The sequence below is a fragment of the Pelodiscus sinensis genome, chromosome 1 (assembly GCF_052426305.1).
Source record: "Pelodiscus sinensis isolate ZL-2025 chromosome 1, ASM5242630v1, whole genome shotgun sequence".
In the NCBI taxonomy this organism is placed as follows: Eukaryota; Metazoa; Chordata; order Testudines; family Trionychidae; genus Pelodiscus; species Pelodiscus sinensis.
Genome location: NC_143052.1, coordinates 66,082,704 through 66,105,806, shown reverse-complemented (window position 1 = coordinate 66,105,806; position 23,103 = coordinate 66,082,704). Strand labels below are relative to the sequence as shown.

General features: G+C 38.4%; 1 protein-coding gene across 1 annotated transcript in view; it reads right to left on the bottom strand.

Moving 5' to 3' along the window:
• The window catches only part of MYRFL (myelin regulatory factor like), a 54,889-nt gene that overhangs the window by 15,478 nt on the left and 16,308 nt on the right, over positions 1-23,103 (bottom strand). Inside the window, exons 6-15 of the mRNA XM_006121596.5 lie at positions 22,048-22,198; positions 16,538-16,733; positions 15,139-15,215; positions 12,955-13,065; positions 11,101-11,191; positions 6,858-7,058; positions 6,373-6,481; positions 4,449-4,558; positions 1,441-1,604; positions 702-765 (exon numbers count right to left, since the gene is read on the bottom strand). Coding sequence (XP_006121658.4) covers positions 702-765; positions 1,441-1,604; positions 4,449-4,558; positions 6,373-6,481; positions 6,858-7,058; positions 11,101-11,191; positions 12,955-13,065; positions 15,139-15,215; positions 16,538-16,733; positions 22,048-22,198 — 1,274 coding nt within the window. The remainder of the gene's footprint in view (positions 1-701; positions 766-1,440; positions 1,605-4,448; positions 4,559-6,372; positions 6,482-6,857; positions 7,059-11,100; positions 11,192-12,954; positions 13,066-15,138; positions 15,216-16,537; positions 16,734-22,047; positions 22,199-23,103) is intronic.

Below are 23,103 nucleotides of genomic sequence, written 5' to 3'. Positions count from 1 at the left end.
CATGGAAGTGGAATTCTGATTTCATGTAATTCTATTCATGAATATAATTTTTCATGCAATCTGAAAAAAATGCATTTCAACGGGGTTTAACATATAGTGGATATAACTATTTCCACCACATCTTATAGCATCTAAGAACCTAAGAATAGTCATACTGTATCAGACCAAAAGTCCATCTAGCCCCGTATTCTGTCTTTCAACAGTGGCAAATGCCGGGTGCCCCAGAGAGAATGAATTTACATTTAAGGGCAGAGCTTACTACAAAATGAAGTCTACCACTAATGCACAGTCACTGCAGTATTTCAGTTGGTTTTACATGTTCACACTACACTCCTTTGTTGGCAGTGTGCGTCCTTATCAGGAGCACTTGCACCAATTTAAGTGCCAGGGCTGGGCATTACGAGATGGTTTCTGAAAGGCAACAACAGTTAACATAAGTAACACAGTGTCTACACTGACCCTGCATCAACCTAACTACATCAATTTAAGTACTACACCTTTTGTGGAGATAGTGGGCTAATGATATTGGTATGAGCTATATACTTTAGTGTGCATGTTTACAGAGTTAGGAGTATATAAGCTGCCTTACATCACCCTAACTCTGTAGTGTAGACCAGGCCTAACCCTTCCCCTCTCCCTCCCCCAATCCCTTTCCTTCTCGCATGCACAAACACACCCTTTATATATTACATTTCACTCACCTTACTGTGCTGTACAGGGGCTGGTTTTTTTGGTGGTAAAAGACTAGCAGCTCGACTACATTTGCTGTATAATTTAAAAAAAACTCATTACCACTCAAGTGTTTTAGCAATAATAAAAGGAAAGGGATATTTTCTGATTAGAATTTTAATGTTATATGCCTTTGGGATAGCAAAATTTTAAAAGAAAAAAAACAGAGGAGCAATAGCTTCTTTTTCAACAAGAAACAGCGCTAGTCAATTTGCTTAGGTAAAAGCTATTAAATGCTGCATTTATTTTCAAAGAAAATTTGAAAGGGAGATTTAGAAATATGAAATGCTCATCAATTTCATGCAGAAGTTGTAAAGAAGATTTTCTTCATCAAAGAGGTTTTTGTGGATTTCCCGTAACTTGGAAATTGCTGTTACATCCCTATAACTGGAGTCATTCAGGCCTTATTTTATTAGACTGCTGAGCTGCCTGAAGTGATTGCTACTGAACTGCTGTTTTTTAAACATGCATATATTAAATTCTGGGGAAAAAAAGTTACTTAAGAAATATGAAAGTTTTGTATTTATTATGCATGATTTTAATTAAGAAATTGTTACAAAATTCCCACATAAGAGTACCTGGAAATGAAAAGAACCCCCCAATAGACTAATGTGGAAGAAAACTGCCTCCACACTAACTTAGTTCCAACTTTTATCACACAGGCTGTTTCATCATTTCCTGTATCAGAATCATCAGATAGCTCTGGGATACCTGAATGTGCTCTTTTCACTGACTGTTGAATTTAAACTGCTTATCCGTTTGAGCCTGGCCAGCTTTCTATTCCACACTTCTAATTCTTCTATCCTGATTTCAAGGTTGTTAGTTAGTTTGCAGAGCTGCTTAACTGCACCAATATTCTCCATAAAGATCTGATCCTGAGGAGTGAAGGAGAAAAAACATACTGTATTAATCAATGAGCTTTGACAACCATGTATGTCTACCGAATTTACCCATCCAAAAATGGTTTGAGCATTAAAGATGCAAACACAAGTTAATCTTACTATATCTTTTAGAAATGTGCATCTTCTGTCTGTCTATCTGTCCAACTATCTGCAAGTCTGTTTGTTCAAGAACTCCTCCTAAATGGCATGAGCTTAGACCACCAAATTTGGTTTGTAGCTTCCTCTTATAACTAAAAGGAAGGTCAGGGTTTTGTTGTGCCAAGATAATGGGATGTGCATGGAATTCGACTGTTTCTCATAAAAGGGAAAGGGAAAGGTCTGGTGGGAGGAGGTTATATTGCAGAATGACCACAGGGGTCAGCAAGGAGCCAGAGATGGGGACCCAGCTAGCTATAATCCCAGTGGACCAGAAGGGATCATGGTGGAGAAAGGGACAGCTATCTACTATATATTTCAGAGAGTTTGTCTGTGTGTCTGTTCCCCAGCTGGGGGATCATGCACTCCCCTCCTCCCCCCACCCCAAGTTGTGCCCGCTGCAGCTGCATTGGCCATGGACAGGAGTGTCTCACCTGGCCCCAAGGTGCTGCAATGAGAGAGAGCTGGGGTTGTCTTTTCTCCCTGGGGCAGCCTGCATACTGAACCCCTCATCTCCAGCCACCCCAGAACAATGATTTAAATGTAGAAAACAAAACTTATTTGAGTTAAGGAACCAAGCAACACCAGGTAAATCTTCTAATTTAAAATAAACGATAGGCCACTTGGGACTATAATATCCTTTTGCTGAATTGCTGACTGTTGAGAAAGTGCTTATTTTCAATTTGCAGTAAATTGGAAATAAGCACTTGTATAAGAAAGATAGTGACTGAACTGAAGAACTACGCAGACCAGAATCCAAAATCTGTTTTTAATTAACCCAGTGGTGAAATGTTAAGTACCAGAAGGGTCAAGGCAGGCATCTACATTTCATTTATACCATTGCAACTGAAAACAGTCTCAAGGATTTACATATTCATTGGATTGTATAGCTCTGGGATGGGTTAACTAGCTCAGATGCCAATCCCATGAACCAAACATGAACTTCCAAGGGAATGAGAGAGAGATGGAAAAGAGGGTCCCTAGTTCTGACACCCAGTTTATTTCATCTGAACTATTTTCACCCAGCACGAGGCCCACATAGTCATTGGTACCCAGCATGTATGTCACCATCTACAAATCTCATTTCTAATTGTCCATTTTTTGCCAAAGGGCGATGACTTACTCCAATGTGTTCAAGCCAGGCAGAAATGGAATATACACAGAGATTTATCTTTTTCACTGAAAATACCATGTACCACAGCTAGGATGGAGAAGGTAAGTTACACACTGAATTATTAGTATGTTTATTAATAAGTAGTTAAAATGCAACTCCACTGAGAATTCAATAGGAATCCTTTCTTATTAAAAAAAACCTCTTGCACATGGGGGATCAATTCAAATTTGAAAGACTGATATTTTCATCCTGACAAAAACAAAACATGTGGTCCAGCTGAAATTTCTTATTTATTTTTTAGGCTTAATAATTAACAATCAAGTCAGTGTGATGAGATTTCATGCCCTTGGCTGACCAAAATATACCTGATTGATGGAAGTATATTAGGCCCTGCCTGAATATTAGCTCCATATGGGCGGACTCCTGTGCCTGTGTTGATCTCCACTGACTAGGTCCAGCGTATGGGCTGGGCTCCATAAGCATGCAACATTATGAAGGATCAGGGCCTTACTGTCCACATAGGCCTCTTGATGTCTCCTTACATAGAACCGAAGGTAGCAATTTTGAATCAGACAGCCGCAACTACCATTAACGAACAGACAATTATTTAAAGAATCCAAAAGAACTATTTACTTGTGACTGGCTTTAACTATATTATCTGTTCTAATGTATTTTGCCTCAAGACCCTAAAAAAAATTTCTGCTCTATATTACTAAATTATTAAGTAAAGGAAATTAATTTTTGTTGGCCAGCAAACAGTTTAATTGGTATTGATTTACTAGACAGCCAGGATCTTCATAAAGTCTGATAGCTGGACTAGTAAAATAAAATATGGCTCAAGAGCACAGCTTCCATTTCCCCAAAAGGGGGGAAAAAAGCAAATTCGTTCTGAATGCCAAAACCTATGGGGCTGACCCCGGGCTGACTCTTGAATTTGCTACTGAAATTTTTCAAATCTAAAAGTGTTTCATGTCATAAGAACATAAGAATGGCCATACTGGGTCAGACCAAAGGTCCAGCTAGCCCAGTATCCTGTCTGCCAACAGTGGCCAATACCAGATGCCCAGAAGGAGGGAACACAACTGGTAATCATCACGTGATCTCTCGTCAGTCATCCATTTCCAGACAAACAGAGGCTAAAGACACCATTCATACTCATTCTGACTAATAGCCATTGATGGACCTAACCTCCATGAATTTATCTAGCTCTTTTTTTAACCCTGTTAAAGTCTTAGTCTTCACAACCTCCTCTGGCAAGGAGTTCCACAAGTTGACTGTGTGCTGCATGAAGAAAAACTTCCTTTTGTTTGTTTTAAACCTGCTATCTATTAATTTCATTTGGTGACCCCTAGTTCTTATATTATGGGAACAAGTAAATAACTTTTCCTTATTCACTTTTTCCACATCCATCATGATTTTATAGACCTCTCTCATATCTCCCCCTTAGTCTCATCTGTTCTAGGCTGAAAAGTCCAAGTCTTTTAAATCTCTCTTCATATGGGACCTGTTGCAAACCTCTATGTCCAGTACTATAACACTATCTGAGTGGCAGTAAACCAATAATATACCTTATCAACCATGAGGAAGTTCTCTACTTTTTCTCCATTTTCACAGGTAACATCTCCAACTTCTTTAACAGCTGCAGGTAAAAGCTCTTTCAGCTCCTGGGCAATTATTCCTGTTTTCAAAACAATGAAATCTAGTGTAAGGGAAACCAGCATAAGGGATGTGGGGTTCAGGATGCAGGCTGCCCGAGGAGAGAGGACAACCCCAGCCTTCTATCACCACAGCAGCTTGAGGTCAGGTGTGAGGTTCCTATCCATGGCTGCTGCAGCTCCAGCAAGCACAGGCCGAGGAGAGGGGATCATGTCTCCTGGCTGGGGCAAGTCCAGGTTTGTCTGCCCCTGCACTCCCCGGCCAGAGTGAGGAATGCAGCAAACTGTGCACTTTCGGGGGAACACACAGAAATGGTCCCATATGAATTGGGAGTAAAGAGCACTAAAGAGCACCTGGGGGTGGGAGGCTTGGAGTTGGGGCAATCCCCAACAGACAGTGGAGGCACGCCTCCAGCCAGCTGCCGCAGCCGGCCTCGGGCTGCTCCTGCTACCTTGACAAAAAATCTCCAGTGACAGAGATTTCACAACCTCCTTAGGTAATTTATTCCAGTGCTTACTCACCCTGACAGCAAGTTTCCTCAGCAAATTCTAGGTATGCACAGTTAGCAAACTGCTCTATCCCAGGAGACCACCATGATTATGACAATCTTGCAGCCCACTAAGGGTATGTCCACACTACAGAGTTTTGTTGGAAAAACAGCCAACAAAACTTGAACGTCCACACTGCAATTACGTTCTTCGCAAGAAAATTGAAAGAACAGAGGGGTTTTTCCGGCATTGGTAATCCTCAATCTATGAGGAAGAAGCCTTTTTGCAAAAGAGCTCTTTTGCAAAAAGGCAAGTGTGGATAGTGAAGAGAGAGTTATTTCAGAAGAAGAGGAAAGAGGAAAAAGCACAGATGCCCTGGTGGCCATTCCGTCCATATCAATCACAGCTTACATGTGAGAGAGCATCCATTCAATCTGGACGCTCTCTTTTGAGAAAGCAGATCGCTTTTTCGATGCACTTTTGCAGTGTGGACGTGGTCTTTTGGAAGAAGTTTTTCTGGAAGATCTCTTCTGAAAAAAGTTTCTTCCGAAAGAAGCCTGTAGTCTAGATGTAGCCTAAAGTGAAGGAGGGCCATTCTTGTGGCTCACTCACTAGCCTAGGTTGCTCATTGCTGATCTAGGTTGTATTTCCCTAGTGTGTTAATGAGATCATGCAAGTCAATATCAAAAAACCTTACTGAAGTCAAGATATGCCACATCTACCACTTCCCATCCACTCGCATATCTTGTTACCCTGTCAAAGAAAGCTACTGAGCTTGTTTGACATGATTTGTTCTCAACAAATCCATGCTGACTGTTACTTATCACCTATAGACAAAGGGAAAAAAGACAAAGGTATTCAACCTGTCTTGGCCCTTTCATCTCCCAACATTTACAAAAGAAGCTGTGTCTCAATAGGTCTTTGTTTTGTTTTAAGCACAAATTTTCAGCCCACATGTTTAAGGCAGCATGCAGCACAATGAGATCCTGGTCCATGACGAAGGATCCTTGGCACCATGGTTATACTGATAAATAATAATATGGATTAATATTTTCAATGCTTGAATATACAAAAAATGGTTGAACCTATTTGGCTAAAGCTTTTTAAAAAAGTATTATATTTAGGCTGAGACCAATCATGGAAAATGTCGGCTGATTGCACCTACTAAAATGAAGAGACAGTCAGATATCCACATATTTTCATACACATCCATTTTAACAAAAAACTTACCGCAGAGACCCTTAGGCTCCTCAAAATGAGATTGCAATGCCAAGGAATTAATCTTTATGATGCAACATGCAAATATAAAATGACAGACTACAGAGCAGAAGAAGAGTTGATTGAATACCTGTTTCATGGGTACTGTTTATTCCCATTACAGATGCAAATTCAGGCTTGTAGTCATACTCAACCAGCCTCATTTGCGCTATTCTTCTCAGCTGCTCCGTTGTATCAACCTAATTGCACAAAGACCAGGTCATACAGGTTCCAGTATTAAAGATCAGAGTCATGTCAGGGGTTTAATTACCATATGGAGAAGGATGACACAGCTGCCTTCAAACATCTCCTTATTCATCATTAACCAGTTATTTTAACTTGTATTCCATTTGAGTCAAACCATTTCATTTATAGACACACATCTGCACCCAAGTTCAAAGTTCTCCCAATTTCAAATAAGATGGCTCTGCAAAGCACGGCAGCGCATCCGTTTTCCTAAGGCCAACATTCCAATGTGTCTCGGGTAACAGCATCTATGCCCTGTGTGTCAGAATGATAATTTATACATATTCTGTGGTATAAATGTAAATGCCCTAAACACTCCACAGCACTCACCTCCTGGATATTCTGTTTTGCTCTACTGTCAGATGGATGCATGACTGTCCCCATCACTTTCACATTTCCACAGACAACCAGTGCTTCATCTGGTGCATCTGTGTTAATTCCTACTCGACCATGGCAGACTATGGTCTCCGGAACATGTCCTCGCTGCCACAACACATCAGTATCATTCTCAAACTGCCCAGGGTTAGATGCCTGAAAATATTTGTTACAGTCAAAGACACAGTAGCAAGGATTTACTATTGCTTTATCCAATTTACCAGAAGAATATGAAATGCCATACAAATCTTCCACCTTTAAACTACATTTTTGAACTTTTTTGACACATCAAAATGGATAACCTCTAAGCAAATGTTTTCCACCTAGAACATGTACAGCGCCCACAAAGCCTTTTCTTGTATTATATTTTACTATAATGTTGAGAAAGATGGTCAACTTCAAAGCTTTTCATGTTATCAGGTTTGCAATCAGACTCGCTTCTAATTTGCCAACAAACTGTCTTCTGGCCTGCTAGTGTAACCCACACACCTAGTGTGAGTACTGCAAGTGGCACTTAGACCACTGCAACAGTTAAGATCAAGAGACCTCTACAACATGGGCTAGGAGCCAGCTGGCTTTTAGTTCAGAGGGTAGAGGCTCCTATAGTCAGCTTCCGAGGTTCAAATCTGCCTTGGTGGCGGTTACACTAGCTCACTAAGGACAGACTGGATATTGGATAAGAGAAAGAAGGGCAGATTTTAACACGTCTCACACTAAAGATTTTTATTTGAAATCCATTGAACACACAGATTTCTCTCTTATTTTTTACCCATTTTCAGAGACTCTCCTTGTATTTTGTCCCTGAGGTTCACACTGACCAGATAAGAGGTGCGTTAGGGCTTGAATACATGCATACTGCATTCCTAACATGCATACGCTCTGGAATTTAAATCAAATTTAAGGTACATTGTGTCCACATTATGGCTGCCTAGGAATAGTTTTTGTATTTACAAAATTATCTTACAACTCTATTACCTGAAGTGGCCAATTACCACTTCTTTATTGTAAGCTGTGTGGGGCAAGGACTATCTTTTTGTTGTGTGTTTGTCCAATACTCAGCACAATGGGGTCCTAGCCCCACACTTTACTAAAAACATTGTGCCAATTTCTTCTTCCCTTTGTTTGTTTCAGTCTTTTAGGACAAAGGGTCTTTTGACTGAGATTCAGCCTTCTTTTAATTTTCAAACACATTTAGCATCTTGAGCGTATTTCCAGAAACAAAAACTCAGCAATTAAGCAGTTTATTGAACCCAAGATCTTTATGTGCTTAGAACAACCTAAACCTTATTAAGATGCCTCAGGAAAAGAAAAGAACCATGACATTTTCTAATGGTTTAACTTTTCATTTTTTAAGGATAATAATATTGCTGACTAAAGTGCATATAGTTAAATTGACTTTGTAACTGCAGTTGCAACAAATCAAAGCTACTGGAAGAATTCCACTTTCATTTATCAACTGAGACATGGAAATTTCCATCATATTGAAAACATATTTGCACAGGTTCAGAGACATGCAAGGATTAAAACCAGCAGTTCCTGGAGAAGTGACCATCTTTAATACAAATACATTTTGCACTCTTAGGATAAGTCAGCTGTCATTTTCAGTGAGGAATCCCTAAATAAGCATGCCCATACATTCTACAAAATACTGCCCCTTGTCTGAACTCTATTACTTAACATTAGAGCCATCAAATGAAAATGATGAGAGGGAAGAAACTTAATAAACAAAAATCCTAATGCCTTTTTTGTTTAATTCTTTTTTATAAATGAACAATTAACACTGAATTCAAGCATAAAAAGGTGGAGCTAAACAAACTACCAATGACAGAAACTCAGCTTTCCTTTATGAGGTCTTGTGTTTTCATCAAGCTACACAATCTGTGATATGGAGAATTGTGCACTTATCACAATTATAGCATGATCTGATATGCCTGCTAACCACTATTCCATTTGTGGTTCTTTCTTCTTTCATTCTGCAGTATGGCAGACCAGAGTTTATGCTTTTCCTATCACAATGCATTCAGGAAGTTTTGCCACACTTCAGTAAATGATGTCATATATGACCCCGTCTTCCATTCCAAACATATCAGACCAGAACACCACTATAGTCCCATTTATTGGTATGATCACTGTTTAAATTCTCAGTCCTCTACTTTTGTCCATTCAATCATTTATTTATTTGACTGGTATCATGAGCACAAATGCTAAAAACTTTACTTCCATTCAGTAGTAGTAACTGATGTGCTTCCTCTAATGGGTATGGGAGCCTAAATCATTGACTTCTGCAGAACATAAGCTTTCATTTAAAACAAAAAGTAACTTACTTGCCCTTATGGTTCATAAGTCAATGATCTAAATGTGACTTGTATTCAAACATGCAGTTGTCTTCCTGAAACTGTAAAAAGCTCCAACAGCTCAGCTTTACAGCAACAAAGTGAAATTATAGCACTGCGGTCAGTTTTACAGCTACTGTTCAAAATCATTTGGGCAATAGTAAAACTGCCAAGATTCAGATCAGTTTCATGATGCTGGTGCTTGGAAAAGCTATGAGCAGTAGTAGAGGGAGACATGGGAGTTATTCTTGGGAGCAGAAAACTAAAAATGGAGGCTGCAGTAGAGATAAAAAACTTCCTAACTGTCAGGATAGCCAGGCACTGGAATAAACTGCCTAAGAAGGTTATGGAATCTCCAGATTAGACAAACACCTGTCAGGGATGGTCTAGGTGGAACCTGACCGTGTCAGTTTAAAAATAAATAATTTCCAGATGAACCAAAACCACTTTTTGTTGTTGTTTTCTTGGCATTGCTAGGGAATTGCAAAATCTATTATTTATCAGTTCTACGTGTTAGTGCTATTTCACCTTATTTAACAACACAATATTTCTACAAAAAATACAAACTTTTCCTTTAAAGTGAAGTCCAATGATAATTTTTTAAAAATAGCTTATTTTTATTTAGCATATGTATTTGTTTGTGTAGTGAGAGTCAAATATATTTTACTACAATGAGAAAAATAAAAGTTTACTGTTTTTCACTCCTTTTAACCCTGCAGAGTCAACACAATTACAACAACATGGACTGTGGGCTCTATTTTACTGTGCACTTCATCAGCACAGTTGAGGTACGTCTATACGGCAGGGCTAAAGTCGAATTAAGCTACTCAATTGTGTAGCTTAAGTCAAAATAGCTTAATTCAGCTTTTGGCATTGTCTACACAGCAGGAAGTCGAAGGAAGAACACTCTTCCTTCGACTTCCCTCACTCTTCGTGAAATGAGGGTTACAGGAGTTGGAATAAGAAGTCCTCCAACTCTCCATTATTTCAGAATAACGGCTTGCTGTGTAGACGTGCTCTTTGTTATTTTGGAATAACATCAGTTACTCCAAAATAATGCTGTAGTGTAGACATAGGCTTGTTTACTAAGTTCCAGCACTAAGCTTGCTGAAAGCAATGGGATGACATAAGGGTCATAAAGGTGACATAAAGGGCATAAATTGGCCTGCAGAATATTTGACATGGGTGATGAGACAAGCTCAGACAGTTTGCCAGCCTAGAAGTTAGAACTTATTACTATATTTGTAAACTGAGCACAAAAATAATCAAGAGGTGGTAAGTATGGGTACTCAGAGTGCCATTTTAAGTTACTTTTCAGAAAATAGAACTGCACTGTAAAAATCATGGGGAGACTACTGTCCTGGGCCCAATCCTGTAAACATTTCTCACACAGATAGTCAATTTAGCGAGATTCCTTGCATGCATAAAAATAAACACATTTGGGTCCATTTGGCTCTGCCCTAAACATTGTATTCAAAAGAACAGCACAAAAGACCTCCCTTCATCTAAACTCCTTTCCCTAAATGTGATACACACATACTAATTCAAAAATTATCAGGTGCCTACAAACAATCCAAGAGCTTTATAAAATTTCCCATATTCTTGTAAGTCTTCTCTCTCCCCATATGCACCTCTCAAAATGTGTCCATCTTTCACACATGCACACACAGATATACAGAAATATTTATAGCCTTACAATAAGCCCTCAAAATATTAAGATCCTTAAATCACCATGGGAACTAAACATAATACAATCAATGCTACAAACAATAAAATATACACTGCCCAACAATTATCAGAAAGTTCCCTTGTGAAAAGAAAATATGAATATGGTTCAAACGAAAGTAATATAAACTTATACCTACCCTCACAATGATCCTTTCAGAGACTTGTGCCGACAATAAATAGTATTGGTCTTGACTGACAGCATGTAGTCCAACCACCAGCATGAAGTATCTGATATGAAATTAATATCAATGATTTAACAATGAAGCTGAAAAAATTTCCTCTCAGGCATAATGTACTTATAACTTTAGGACAATGATTCTCAAACTTTCTGCTCTGTGGTCCACATGGCTCAATGCAAACCTTTCTGCGGATCACCAGTAGCTAATGGAAACTCGCCATTAATTACATAATTATGCTCGAGCCATTTTGCTAGTGCTGCAACTAGGGAGAATGATTTAATTTAAATTATTACACAGATTAAGCATTTTAACTCTCTCATGTTAGTCCATCAAACTTCATTTTAAATAAAGTAAAATATTAATTGATGTCCAACAGAAAAGGTTTCAATGTTTTCTTTATTTATGGCAAGGGACCAATGTTTTATTTATTTATGGGGGACCTTTTTTGGAATGGGGGCCACTGACCCACACATAAAAATCAGTTGGGGACCACACAAGAGAAAAGCAAAAAAACTCCTCCCAAAACTCCCAACCCTCACTCATGTGGCTCCCAACAGAGAGACCTTACTCCTCTGGCACTTTATCCCCATGAGCTGAGGGGGAGGAAAAGGGAGAACTAAGGTTCAGGCTTCCCATAGCCCAGATTTACTCTTCTAGGGTTAGTTGATTTTGTGGACCCCTCAGACTCTGGGGTGGGGACAAAAATGAGGGGTTGAGTGTGGAAGACAGTGCTGATAGGGATGGGAGTGCAGAATCTGGGTGGGAGGTGAGGTGAAGGAGGGAGTGAGGATGCGAGGTTTGGGTCGAGGCTGGGTACAGGAGCAGGCTGGGAGTAGGGTGTCTGGGGCAAGAACAAGGGAAGGTGCAGTATGTGGCCAGGAGGCAGGGTGCAAAAACAAGGGTAAGTGCAGGAGCAAGGTGGAGACGGGTGTCTAGCCAGGAGAGAGGGTGCAGGAGTTGGGTGGGGTTGGTGTCTGGTCAAGGAGGAGGGAACAGGAGCAGGTTGTCGGTGCAGGATCTTGGTGGGGCAGGGAGTGTGTGAGGGAGGGTGGTGGTTTCGGCATGAGAGGAAGGGGGGCACTTACTTGCTTTTGTGCCCTGAGCCATTCTCAGGCCCGGTGTCCCAGGCACGGCCTCCCGCTGCTCCCATTGGCTGGGTTCTGGCCAATGTGAACAGCAGGGAAAGCCTCTAGGATCTAAACTCTGACTATCACACTATTTCTCTGGCCAAATTATTCATACCGATAATAGTTATTGCATTTTAAACCTTGTATTTTAAACACAACTTATTTTGCATTATGGACAGAAAATTAACTCTTCTTACTCTGTTTCATTCACTGGTTATTAAATGTTCTTTGGATCCAAAGCTCACTGAAGGCAATAGAAATACTTTGGTATCACCCACTCCAACCATTCAGGAAATCATGCAACAGGCCCCCCCCCCCCCCAAAAAAAAAATCAGGAATTTGGCCACAAACAAATAAGAGAAGGGTGTATGTGGGTGTGTTTCTCTATTTTTATTTACATTCTGGTTTCTGAGACATTAAGATACATTCTGGGTCATGTTTTCCAGCTTTGTGCTGCAACCATGAGAACTAGAGCCACTTTTTTTTTTTTTTTAGCGGGGAGGAGGAATGAAATTAACTCTCACATAATTCTAAAGTTTCAGGAGCTGGGTCTTTCAGAAAGACACCAAAGAAAACGCAAGATGAAATCAGGAGAATTGACAACACCAGCTTTCACTGACTTCAGCGCATCTGCCTCATTGTAAGCTAAATCACTTTCCCTTTACAGACACCCCCATTGCAATACCTTTGGTCAGGGTTAGGCTTCCCTTTTTTTCTCATGTTATTTGCTGTTGTTTCACTGAAATGTAATCTTCCCAGTGTCACTTTGGTTACCTGGTCTCCTGGTAGATCAAGTCTAAAACAGAAAAAGGAAACAAGTTAAAGGGCAAACAACCATGTTCCACCTGGACCACTTCTAATTTTCTAGTAGATTTCCTCAAGTTCATTAATATGCTTCACTCTTCTGATTTGATATACTGAGATGACCACAAAGGCATCTCAGTACATGTGGAATGCTCCCCACTTAAAAGAAGAAAATGTGACTCTTCATATATGAGCCATTTCAACATAAGTTGCCAAAACATGTCAGCCTCCCATTAACCAATAGATCACAACATCCTGTCAGGAAGTTAAATAAGGGGGTGAATGTACTCAATCATATACTCTCATCCACACAAGAGTTGGAATATTTGGGTTTTTCATAACATTCATATACTCTATCTCCGCACCAAGAGCCATACATAGCTACACATGGTAGGCTCACTGACATATTAATTAGCTGCTAATTTAGGGCACTACCATGTCATTAATGCTACAGTAACACATTAACGAGCCTTAACCTCTCTCCTGTTTGTTTTTACCTATATCTAATTTATATTTCCGTGTCTACTGTGGTATGTAATGATTATCCGATAAAGCTTTTTTCCTTTTTCATAGACAAAAACAGTTCAACCATCCACTTTTCATTTGGTATAAATCAGTGTTACTCCCTGAGGATATTTTTTACCCTGGTATCCAGAAAAAAAAAACACAGCAGAAAAGATTTAGGACTAATCTGTTCCTGCTTCCCAATTCAGAGTTCACTTCTGTGGATTTTTGAATAGGATACGTAACCTTTTCTGAAACATAAGATGGCAATTTTTCTCTGTGTCATTTTTATATATATATATATATATATATGATATGCAGTGTTGTAGTAGCCACTTAGGTCATATATGATATGCAGTGTTGTAGTAGCCACTTAGGTCCCAGGATATTAGACACACAAAATGGGTGATGTAATATCTTGTACTGAACCAATGTCTGTTGATAAGAGACAGAAGCTTTTGAGCTACACAGAGTTCTTCTATATTATGGAATTTTGCTGCTTTTCTCTTGACATGTTGTACTTACAAAATGTTTTTAATCCAATGTTTCTTTCTATGTAGAAAATTGGTAAGAATTTACCTATAAATCTCACCAATGGGTGAAAGAGTTGTTTTAATCAAAATTTCTAACCCCACAAGCAAACAGGATAAAATTGTTGAGTATTAAATATTTACGTTAATAACAAAAGAGGAGTGTTTAACAGACATCAACCTACTAAGGTGCATGTGATATAATCAGACTGATCCCTGGGCAATATTTTCTATAGAATTTTTTGTTTAGTTTTGCTGTACATTATATTTTGCTTCTACCATTAAACAGGATTTGTATTTTATTTTTACTTATTCAAAATGTACATACAAATGTTTAGTGATCCATCTGACAGAGAAAAATTTTGAGCAAACGCAGACAATAGGATCTAAACTGAAAAATAAAGCAGATTGTGTATTCACTAGGCCTACACATTAGATTAATATTATGGAACCAGATTTTTCTGCCTTTCATTATTCTAAAAAAATAAAATTAAACAAATAACAACTGGACATACAGGAGGAAGCCAGAGGAAAGGAAATCCTTGCAGAACTTCCTCCACATTAGAACTTAGGGTTCGACACGCACACTTCCCCTAGCCCTTTTTCTTAACCATCCCCCTGTACGTCAGATGGGACAGGCAGTTCTGAGTGCTTGGAACATGCAGACCTTTCAGAGCCCTGGAGCTTTCACAGCCATCTGTGCCCTATATTTCTGAATCAACTCCATTGCCCTCTTTTCTGCTACTGGTTCTCTAGTGTTTTGGGGTTCTACTGGAGCCCTGCTGCCAGGGTTTCATTTAAGCACTGTTGTTCTTATTGAGCTCTCAGAGTTGGGGAGTTCAGCATATAAATTAAAAGTCTCAGGGTCTCTCTGCTTTTTGTTGGACAGGTTGATGATATGGAATGTGCACATCTGTACAATCATTGACACCTGCTGCAATAAAGACATATATGTTGTTAAAATTCAAGGAATTCTCTAGCAAACATCGTCTAGCAAAAAAAAAAAAAAAGCCAAAAAAATAATTTCTTACTTAACAGGATTGAAAGATTTTTTGCTTCGATCCGACTGAGACTGTTCAATGGCGATTATCTGATTTGGGGCATCCACCTATAATTAAAGGGCAATACATGTTTCAAATACAAGTCTGAAAGCATGACAGGTTAATCTTTGAAAATGTTAATTTTTTCATAAATAAACATAAAGGGTTGTAATGAAAATAGAGCCAGAGTCAATATGCAAATTAGCTAGAAACCAAACTCTCTCTCAATTGCTGTGAAACCACATATAGCAACATAGGAATTGCCACCTGTTCAGAGCAGTGTTTCACTAGTACATAACTGACATTTCAAAAGAAAGTGCAAAGCCTCCATCATGGACAATTACGCTATAATATGTCAAGGGGAAAGTTTCTTCCTGATCCCAAGTTGTTAAAGGTTAATTTATGTCCTGTAGCATGAGTGTGGAGATCTTTTAGGAATATTTATACTAACTAGGGAATTCCAGAAGTTATTTTTAGACATGTATATACATGTCAAGCTTTTTTTCAATACCCCGTGATGAAGTTCCACCTGTTAACTATGCATTAGAATTCTAAGAACATGAAGCAAAGCAAAGTTCTTAACAATGCTGTAAAAATACCTATACAAATATTTCAAGCCACTACCCTTTTCTGGTAAATAAAACCTAGAGCTAATCTTTCTGATGGAGAGGAAGTTGAATATAAAAGCATTGCTACACACAAAAGGCATCAGAGGATGAAAGATGAAATTTTGGGTCCCACTTTTTACTGGCTGGAGAGAGTTTAGTTAAATTTCATAGATCCTGAATTACGGCAGATGCCTAAGATGACTTCCACTTCTGCTTTGCAGAAATCCCCATTTAAACTATCATTCCACATCCAAACCACGAACCTTCTCTTACCACCCTACACTGTTTACATATACAGTAAGCCTGATTAGGTCATTCTGAAACTCAGCATGGCTTGTTAGCCTTTCTCTTTTTGTGGATTGTATGGGAATAAAATTAGATTTTTACCACTTCTGTAAACTACAGTGTACTTGTTTCAATTATTCCGTATTCATGATATGTGATTGACCACCTAAGTCACATAGTCCCACCTGCATTTTCTGATTGGATGACAATCTTTAATAGGAGGGAAATCTGTGTCATCATGATAGCGGTGCAAATTTTATGCCCTTCATCATACAACTGCACAAGGATGCACAAAAATCTTACTATTTGCACACATCCCAATGAACAAAAATGTTGCTCATTCTATCATTCATCAAAAAACTAACAAAAAGCATGATCAGTAATTACATGAATTATGTTTTTATTAGGATGACAAAGGTTTTTTGCTCTATTCCTCTGGCTCTGTTGATAATCATGTACTTATAATGAAGTAGAATTAAAAGCACTGGGAGACTTACCTTAATTCCAAAAGTTTTCAAGTAAAACTTTTCAATGGGTTTCAATCCCAGGTGAGTTTTGACATATTTTGGATTCCCAACAACACTAATATGGACTGAGATCTGGAAATGGTTCTTCTTCTGGCATACAAAAGCATCATCTGTTGCTGAAAAATTAAATCCTTTGTCTGTGACAATGTGGTATCCTACATCAGGGCTATGGAAACAAGAGTAAAAAGCAGCAGCAGTAAGCAACCATACATTCAGTGACAAATGATGTTTATGTTCCTTTGGATAAAGTTAAATAAATTTGATTCCTACTAATGAAATCTAAGTGGGAATATATACAATCTCAAGCAATGGATCTATATATGTACTGCTTTTATCGTCACAGGACAAGAATAGGGAATTCTTTAAAAATTGACTTATAATTCCACTCTGGCACCTTACTCATATGGAGGTTAAGAGTGGGGGAAGCTTACACAATTCTTGCTTACAAATCATATAAAAAGCACTCCCCAAATTACAGCAATTTATTCTCAGAGCTCAAAAAGCACTACTATAAGTAACTGAGCTGAAAATGCATTGTGTTCAGTGATGTGCAAATGAGTCATGTTCACTTCTTGCTTTGTTCCAGAATTATTATAGCCAATCACTTCCTCAGTAGCTGTTGAGGTGGAGCAAGGTTTTAATCAGGATAAACATACAACATATGCATTCTAGAATGAACGATCACTGTTTTAAAGCACTGTTTTTGAATGATGTTCTTCATCTACAAAGTAATGGAATCTTATTTTGTCTCCCTTTATAATTGGGTTTTGAAAATCTTTTGTAGAAGAATGGCTACCTTTAAATACATTGTTGAATGTCCAGGAAGGTTAAAGTGTTCTCCTACAGGTTTATGAATGTTACCATTCCTGATGTATGATTTGTGTCCATTTATCCTTTAGCATAGAGACTGTCTGGTTGGCAGAGGGGCACTGGTATTAAATGGCATAGATCACATTAGTAGAGGCAGATGAACCCCTTACACCCTGACTTGATTAACCTAATTTACACTAGTACCCTCTTTCTTTTGTTGTCCTTATATATACCCATGCCTTTGTAAACCTCAACACATCTGATGAAGTGGATTTTACCCACAAAAACGTATGTCCTATTAAATCAATTCATCTTTAAGATTCCATAAGACTCCTCGTTTTTCCTCATTAATGAGGGATTTGATTATAATGATCAAATTCCAATATGGAATCCCTCAGTAGCATAGCCCTTAATGACAGCTTCTCAAGACTAATCTATTCATTTATCCTTGTAAGTTGGAAGGATTTAGTATAAAGATTTTACAAAAGATTTATAAAGACAAAATTATTTTTGAACAAACTTTAAATCATGATTTTTGGCAAAGAGAGCAAAGCTAAATAGACTTCATAAACTACCATATTGCTTCTGAATTCACTTATTTTTAATGATGATCATAATAATGAGTAGGTCAGGTGTTAAAAGCATCATCGCTGAAGAAACTCCTTACGTCTCTATATAAATCTAGAGATTTCTTCTCTGTAAGGGCAATGCCAATTTATAAACTGATGATTTAAAAGCAGTTTCTGAACATTTGCTTAAATGCAGACATGTGGGTCAAGAAAGAGACATACAGTGCTGCCTGTCCCAAGAGGAATGATTTGGGTTGAAGGTTATTCTGAAGAGTACTGTCATGTTTGGATTCTTACCCACTGTACATCTGCATAAAGCAATTAAGAAACAAAATCTAGGACTGATTTTACAAGGAGCTTCTCTGGGAGTGTTCTCCGCTTTTTCCTTTACTTAGCTAATCTAACTAGACCATCTAGGGCTCAGTTATGTTTCTTATGAGTCTGAGCCATGGTGCAGCTGGGAAGGAAGCAGACCACTGGTGTGCCGGAATGAGACAACAGCATGCTTCACTTATCTATCTCTGATGTTGACAGTGCTTCTTCAGTGCAACTCTCCTAGAATACAGGAGAGGAGGGGAGGAGTCTGTTTCTTTCATAACACTGGGAGGGTACGTCTAAACGACACTAAACTTTCGAAAGAGGATATGCAAATTCTGTGGGAATTTGCATATCTTCTTCTGATCGCATTTTCAAAAATGAAAGTAGTCTAGGTGCAGGGGCTTTTGGAGAAAAACCATTTTTTTAAAGAACTGTGTAAACCTCGCATAGCAGGTTTTTTTTGAAAAGGGGTATTTTTCGAAAAAAATGCATCTAGACTACTTTCATTTTCGAAAGATCATCTTTCGAATATGCGATTGGAAGAAGATATGCAAATTCCTGAAGAGACTTAGTGTGTGGACTCTATGCTGCAGCCCAAGGTGTATGGGAAGAGAAGAGAAAAGCTCTCTCATGCCTTTCTTCCTACTCCTATAGGGGCAGGTGTAATTTGATCCACAGAGTTAAATCACAGACTGAGAGCCCCAATCCTTCAAACTCTTCACACAAGAAGGTGCCACTGAAATCAATATCAGTTCTATGGTCAGCGGTGTTGCAGGATTGGACCCTTCAGGGTCCAAACATTTGTGCACATATGGTCCAACTGATGTCAGTAAGGCTGCTCACATTAAAAGGATAATCATGTCCATAAAATATGAGAGGATCATGCCCTACAAGTGTTCTATGAAAGCAGCCAATCATGGTATGAAGCCATTTCTTCTGCACTGATTAACCGTGCTTTACACATCTCTTTAAAATGTAGCTTATAGATAAATCTGTTAGCAGCAGCAGAAAATTAAATAGATACAGGGCAAGTGGGGAAGAGTTTAACCTATGGATTTAAATGTTTAAAGTGTGTAAAACATAAAATAAACAGAGTAGGACTTTTAAAAAATAAATACATAATTCTGTTTCTCCTAAATAAATACTGAATTACTTTTTCCCCCTTCTAATTTTTGTACTTGTAGCTAGGAATTACAAATACATTTATTCTCATTTTCTTGATGTAAAGTTTCCACAGGCAGCTTCATAATGATGGTAAAGAAGAATCAAAATATTAATTTCACAGAACATAAGATTTTAAGATTACATGAACTAGGTTGCAGCAGTCAGGACTGATTTCTCATAAATATACATTGGCCATGATCCTAGAAAAATGCATGCACGTGTTTACATTTATGCATACAAATAGCTCCATTGATCTTAATGTGACTTCTAATGCGTATAACATTAAGAACATGCCTAAGTGTTTGCACATGCCTGATTTTAATTAGTATTTATGTTCTGACTGCAGAAGGCTGAAAAAACACTCAATAGCCAGAATTTTCAGAAATAACTAACAATTTTGGGTGTCCAAATTGAGATACCATAAAGGAGCCTGCTTTTCTGAAAGTGCTAAGTATCCACTCTCAAAAACTTGGGCCCTTTTAACGAGTTTAACGAGATATGGTAAAACCGGGCCCCCCCAAAAATCAGCCATTACTTTTGAAAATTTTAATCCATAACTTAAGAGTTTGCAGAAATTTGAGAAGTTTTTATATTGAAACAGGACTAAGCCACACAGATCAGATTTAAACTTTCCCAGAAATGAGAAATTTTCAAATCTAGAATTTTAGTTTCATCTCCTCTTAGCTTTTATAACTAGAACAGACTGGCACTTGAGACAACAGGCTTCAGAATGGAATTCCTCTCCCTCCCCTCCGGTTTACACTGTGACAATGAAAACACTAAAGATTAAAAAGAAAACGATATTTTTTCTTAGAAACAAAATTACAGCATTCTAAAAAGGAAGAAATGACTTAGCAGACTTAGACTTAGCAGTAATGTTCTTTTGACACACATAGGAGATAATATAATCAAGTAGAGAAATTCTGTACTATGATCATAACTACAATGCATCATACAATGGTACTCAAAGCCATTTCCCAAATAATGGTCATAATTTATCTATTGAGGTACTTTTATGGCAATCTCATAGAATCCGTTCTTTGATACAATGCACGAAAAAAAGAACATCAGATTTAAGTTTTGAACAAAAGGAGGATTCAATTGCTCATAGGCTCTGTATTCTGTCACCTCTAATTGACAGCTGAAATGTAGCCATTGACCAAAAGTTGTTGTGCAGTATATTGGAGGAGGCAGGCCACTTCCTCATGGAGAGGTATCCAGGACACAATCACCTCTCTAAGCTGGCTGGGAAGCTTGCTGACTTTCCCAGCAAAGACATAAAGATTTGAAAAGCAGAGACATTGAACTATTGGCTCACCCGGAAGAAAGTCTTTTTAGAGGTGGGTTGGAGGGGATGGGGGGACGACCAAAACAAATACTAAAATCACCTCATTCTGCTGCTCCAGTATTGTCTATGCATAAATGGGAGACAATGTTCAGATCTGAACATGATACACACGAATTAGCCTTTTTTGGAAAGTGTTCTTTTTGCTGAGTGGTGGTGGTGTTTTTTGTTTGTTTGTTTAAATATTGAGGGTCAGAAGAATGTGGAGGAAAGTACAAATTAACCCTATAACTGAAAAGGCTTCTCTACTGCTCACAGTGAGTAATTTCTTACTTCAGCTCTATGGGATAAACAAGCCAACATGGAAGATCTCTGTTAAAAAATATTAAGCATAGAAAACTGTGTGATGGAAAGGTGGATTGAACTTGGAGTGATCTTTTCCAAGGTAGTGTGTTGATTTTGAGGAGGTTTTTTTCCCCCTCTTTTGTTATTGCTGCTGCATAAGTTCTATTTCACAACTGTGTGTCTGTATAGGCAAACCTCTAAGGCAAGGACACTGTTGTATTACACAGTATAGCCTAAGCAGCAATGACAAAGGCACAAAGGTAAGTACTTTAAGAGGCCTTTATAAGCCATGGGAGGGTGATGTGCAGAATGTACAATAGTTACTTGTTCCCATCTGAAACAAAGACAGAACTATGTAGCACTTTAAAGACTAAGAAGATGGTTTATTAGGTGATGAGCTTTTGCGGACCAGACCCACTTCCTCAGATCAATATGTGGAAGAAAATCGGCACAACCATATATACCAAAGTGATACAATCACGCGTTCATTTTTTTGATTGTATCACTTTGGTATATATGGTTGTGCCGATTTTCTTCCACATATTGATCTGAGGAAGTGGGTCTGGCCCGCGAAAGCTCATCACCTAATAAACCATCTTGTTAGTCTTTAAAGTGCTACATAGTTCTGTCTTTTGTTTCAGCTAGACCAGACTAACACGGCTGCATCTCTATCATTGTTCCCATCTGTTTTGCCAAAAGGAGAAAAAAATCAAATAGATGTAAGTTAGCTTGGAAGTGTTCTCATGCCTGAGTCTCCTGATTGAGAGACCATCTGCTGTGGGTTTTGTTGTTTGTTTGTTTTTTTAATACCAGAATGCTTGGCATGAAAATCCAGCAATTCCTTAAAATTTGGTTATCAGATCTCTCTGCAACTTCATCCTCACATCTCACTGTCACATTTTACCTCCTCCAGTTTCAATGTACCATGGATTTCAGCAGCTTAATGCAAACAAACAAAAGTAAATCCAAGTGCAAACATTTGTGCTTACAGCTTTTCATAATTATAGTTAAATAAGCTGCTCCAGTGAGAAGTTTGGTATGGCTGCCACGTTAGCGCCTGATAACATTTGTCCACAGCAGCTATGTTCTGTCCGTCACTGTCATAGTCCTGCATTTCAGTGGCACAGTCCTTCGCTGTCACTGTGAAGAGACAAAATCGACAGCTTATTTGCTACATACCAAGCTAGCTAGTAACACTGCAGAAAACCAGCAAATAAAAATGTTGGCTACATTTGTAGCTATTCCAAAAATATTTCCTGCCTTATTTTATTGTCACAGAGCATTGGTTTTTGTTTTACTTGTCATGCTCTGCAAGATACCACTTAGTTAATATTGCTTTTTAATTCCTCTACCAACCCCCCTCCCCTTTTACATGGCAAAAAAATCATTTGTCAGCTAAATGCTTTAATTTTTGAAACAATTATTTTGTGATGAGATCTAGCAAAGAAAGAAGAAATACCAGAATTATCAATTCCCTTCTCCCACATGTAATAAGCTTAAAATAAAACAACCCACCAATCCAAATGAACAAGTATTTAGTTCTATAATCAAAAAAGCAATGTTGAGCCTGATTGGCTGAACACTGTTTAATGCTTTATAATGAGAAACATCCCACAATACTGATTACAACAGCTTGAAGTAGCTAGGGTCAGTGGTGATGCTTGAGATACTACACGTCATAAAGGCTGAAGGAGCATTTCATATAGGAGACAAACAAATGGAGTGCAGTGTGGGAAAATACACTACACAACAGTAAGCAAGAAATCTAAGAATCCTTACATGGCTTGAGGCAGCGTGATGTGACTGAGTACAGCACTGTTGAAATAATTGCAGCCCAGAACCCCTAGCTGCAGTAACTGTGTTTCTGACAGACAGCAATGTGAATACTACAAACAACTTCTCTGGTTACTCATTTTGATTTTTAAACTAATTTCCTTCTGCCATGTTTGAGCCCCTTGCATGTTCACAGTCCACTAATGTTAAGCCACTGAGTTTTACTGATGTAAATGTTTGCACAGAGCAAATTTCAAAGCTGTATCACCATT